The following is a 2,680-nucleotide window of genomic DNA, read 5'->3' on the forward strand; positions in this document are numbered from 1 at the left end:
CGCTTGCACGGTGCTCCCTTGGGATGTTTAGAGCTTGGGAAATCTTTTAGTATCCAAATCCGGCTTTAAACTTCTCCACACCAGTATCTCGGACCTGCCTGGTGTGTTCCTTGTTCTTCACGGTGCTCTCTGCGCTTTAAACGGACCTCTGAGACTATCTCAGTGCAGGTGCATTTATACAGAGACTTGATTACACACAGGTGGACTCTATTTATCATCTTTAGTCATTTGGGTCAACATTGAATCATTCAGAGATCCTCACTGAACTTCTGGAGAGAGTTTGCTGCACTGAATAATTTTGCACGCCCAATTTTTCCGTTTTTTATTTGTTAAAAAAGTTTGAACTATCCAATAAATTTCGCTCCACTTCATGATTGTGTCTCACTTGTTGTTGATTCTTCACAATTACAGTCTTATAGCTTTATGTTTGAAGCCTGAAATGTGGCAAAAGGTCACAAAGTTCAAGGGGGCCGCATACTTTCTCAAGGCACTGTAATTTTAAGGCAATATGTACTGCAGCATTCATGAGTTTATGAGACGCCTGAGCTGTTGAATCCCTGATGAATGATTCTCATTAAATCAATGAACACAGCAGTCATTAGTGAAAATCATCAGATGACCTCAGAAGGCACAGGATACTTGAATATAGTCATATTAACTCCTGATACGGTGTGTTTTGAAGCTAGTTTATTTAATAATCACTCAATTGCATATTAAATAATCCCCATATTACTTCATATTAAATACATCCTCACACATAACATCATAAAAAATATATATATTTCACATAATGTCAATTTTTATGCTTCTTTATGCTCGTTGAAATCATTTAAATGTGGTCTTAATGTTTTATTAATGATATTCAAACTGATTAAATAATGACTAAAATGCAATACAGTGCATATGTTTTTCTTCCTGACTGCACTGAAAAAATGATTTTCTTAGTATTTTTGTCTCGTTCTTGAATCAAAGATGCATTTACTTAACAGGTAAACAAAAACAAAAATAATATCAAGAATCATACTTAGCCTTATTATTCTTACCTATTGGCAGATATTCTATACAAAATTGCATATTAAAAATATTACACCACAGCTAACTACGCTGCTCTTATATTAGAAACAAAAGCAAGTCTTTAAACGAATAAATCAAAAATGACAACATCGTTCACAAGNTTCATTTCTGTTTTGCTGATTCATTTCTGTTTTGCTGATTCATTTCTGTTTTGCTGATTCATTCCTGTTTTGCTGATTCTCTAGCCGTACAGAGGAAGACCAGATAGATTTTTTCATTCGAAGCTGAAAGCCAAGACTCGATTTGCTCAAAAAGCAACAAAAGCATGCGAGAAGCGCGTGTTGAAGCTCATAGGACTGACCTGAGATGATGAGCGTGGCCCCGGGGTCGATGATGCCGCTGTTCGGCCGTACGCAGTACCTGCGCGGCGCTGTGGTCTTCACTTTGAAGCATACTTTTCTATCTGAAGGATTCTTTAGCTTCAGGTTAGCGGTGACGACGTCTGTGAAAGGCCCTGAGAAGAAGAGGAGAAGGCAAGCCGCTCAGTATCTGCTTCACACGATTTTAAAAGCACTCGTTTATTTTATTTTTCATAAGAGAAGCCGTTAAGATCATCGGTGAAAGTAAAGCTCCTGGAAACAATCGCTCCTCAAAGGCTTTTCTAAATAAAGCGGAGCTGCTTCAGCCCGGTAAGAGCTGATCTGGAGATCTTCTGATGTTTACTTGATCAGATCTGACAGAGAAAGACGGGAGAAGCTGGATGTTTATACGGTTATGAAATGCGGTACGGGGTCGTGTGATCCCGTAACAATCCCAGACGGCCACGGAAGACAACGACGGAGATGCCAGCACTTCAAACAAAGGCAGAGAAGAACGGATTCGAACAGTCTCTGAAGCAAACCAGCACAAAGACGCCGCTGTGTTTAAACCGGTCACAGTCGGCCGCCTTTATTAAATCACCTAATGGCTTAATTGCCGTGAAAAATCACAATTTACCGGCATTTCGTACAAAAAGAGACATCGGTCAAAGACGGCGAGTGTCTTCACGTAAAACAACATCACACCACGCACTCCCACAATCCTCAACACATGACCCGAGCGGGCCTTCTGTGGCTCGAATTCAACCTTTATACATAAAAAGAGCAATGTCTGTGACCCTCGAGCTGATCAGATGCTGGACTCCTTCTTCTGAGCAAAACATACTGTATATTAGAAGCGTAAGGTTCACAAACGTGGCTGAGAAAACGATGTTAAAGTTGGCATGAAAGCATTAAAGCGCACGGATAAACAACAGAAACAGTGTCACGGCAGAATAAATGACATTAACCTGCAGTCTAATGAACGGTGTGTGAAAGTACTAAGTGACCCGAGAGCATACAAGCAGACAGAACCAGATTTGATGAAGTTATATTGAAAAGAATTCTTTTATGCCAAACATCATTAAAATATTAAGCTAATATCATGTTCCATGAAAANTACTATGCATCCTAACAAACCATATAAAAAGTTGTTTTTTTTTTTTAAAAAAGACCCTTAGGACTCACATAACAGGTTTTATTCAGCTTCCTCACTTCAAGAAATAATATAAAATATTAATTTAATTAAATTTAATTAAAGTTCATCAATAAATTAAATGCTAATACTTAATTGTAAATAGAAATATATT

The 2,680-nt window shown here is 38.2% G+C and overlaps 1 protein-coding gene across 1 annotated transcript in view; it reads right to left on the reverse strand.

The window, feature by feature from the left end:
• Nucleotides 1-2,035, reverse strand: part of LOC122327306 (vesicle-associated membrane protein-associated protein B-like) — a 7,902-nt gene extending 5,867 nt beyond the window's left edge. The window contains exons 1-3 of the mRNA XM_043222574.1: nucleotides 2,011-2,035; nucleotides 1,803-1,904; nucleotides 1,376-1,555 (exon numbers count right to left, since the gene is read on the reverse strand). Coding sequence (XP_043078509.1) covers nucleotides 1,376-1,555; nucleotides 1,803-1,904; nucleotides 2,011-2,035 — 307 coding nt within the window. The remainder of the gene's footprint in view (nucleotides 1-1,375; nucleotides 1,556-1,802; nucleotides 1,905-2,010) is intronic.
• Nucleotides 2,036-2,680: the final 645 nt, after the last annotated feature.

Source organism: Puntigrus tetrazona, chromosome 2 (genome assembly GCF_018831695.1).
Source record: "Puntigrus tetrazona isolate hp1 chromosome 2, ASM1883169v1, whole genome shotgun sequence".
NCBI lineage: Eukaryota > Metazoa > Chordata > Actinopteri > Cypriniformes > Cyprinidae > Puntigrus > Puntigrus tetrazona.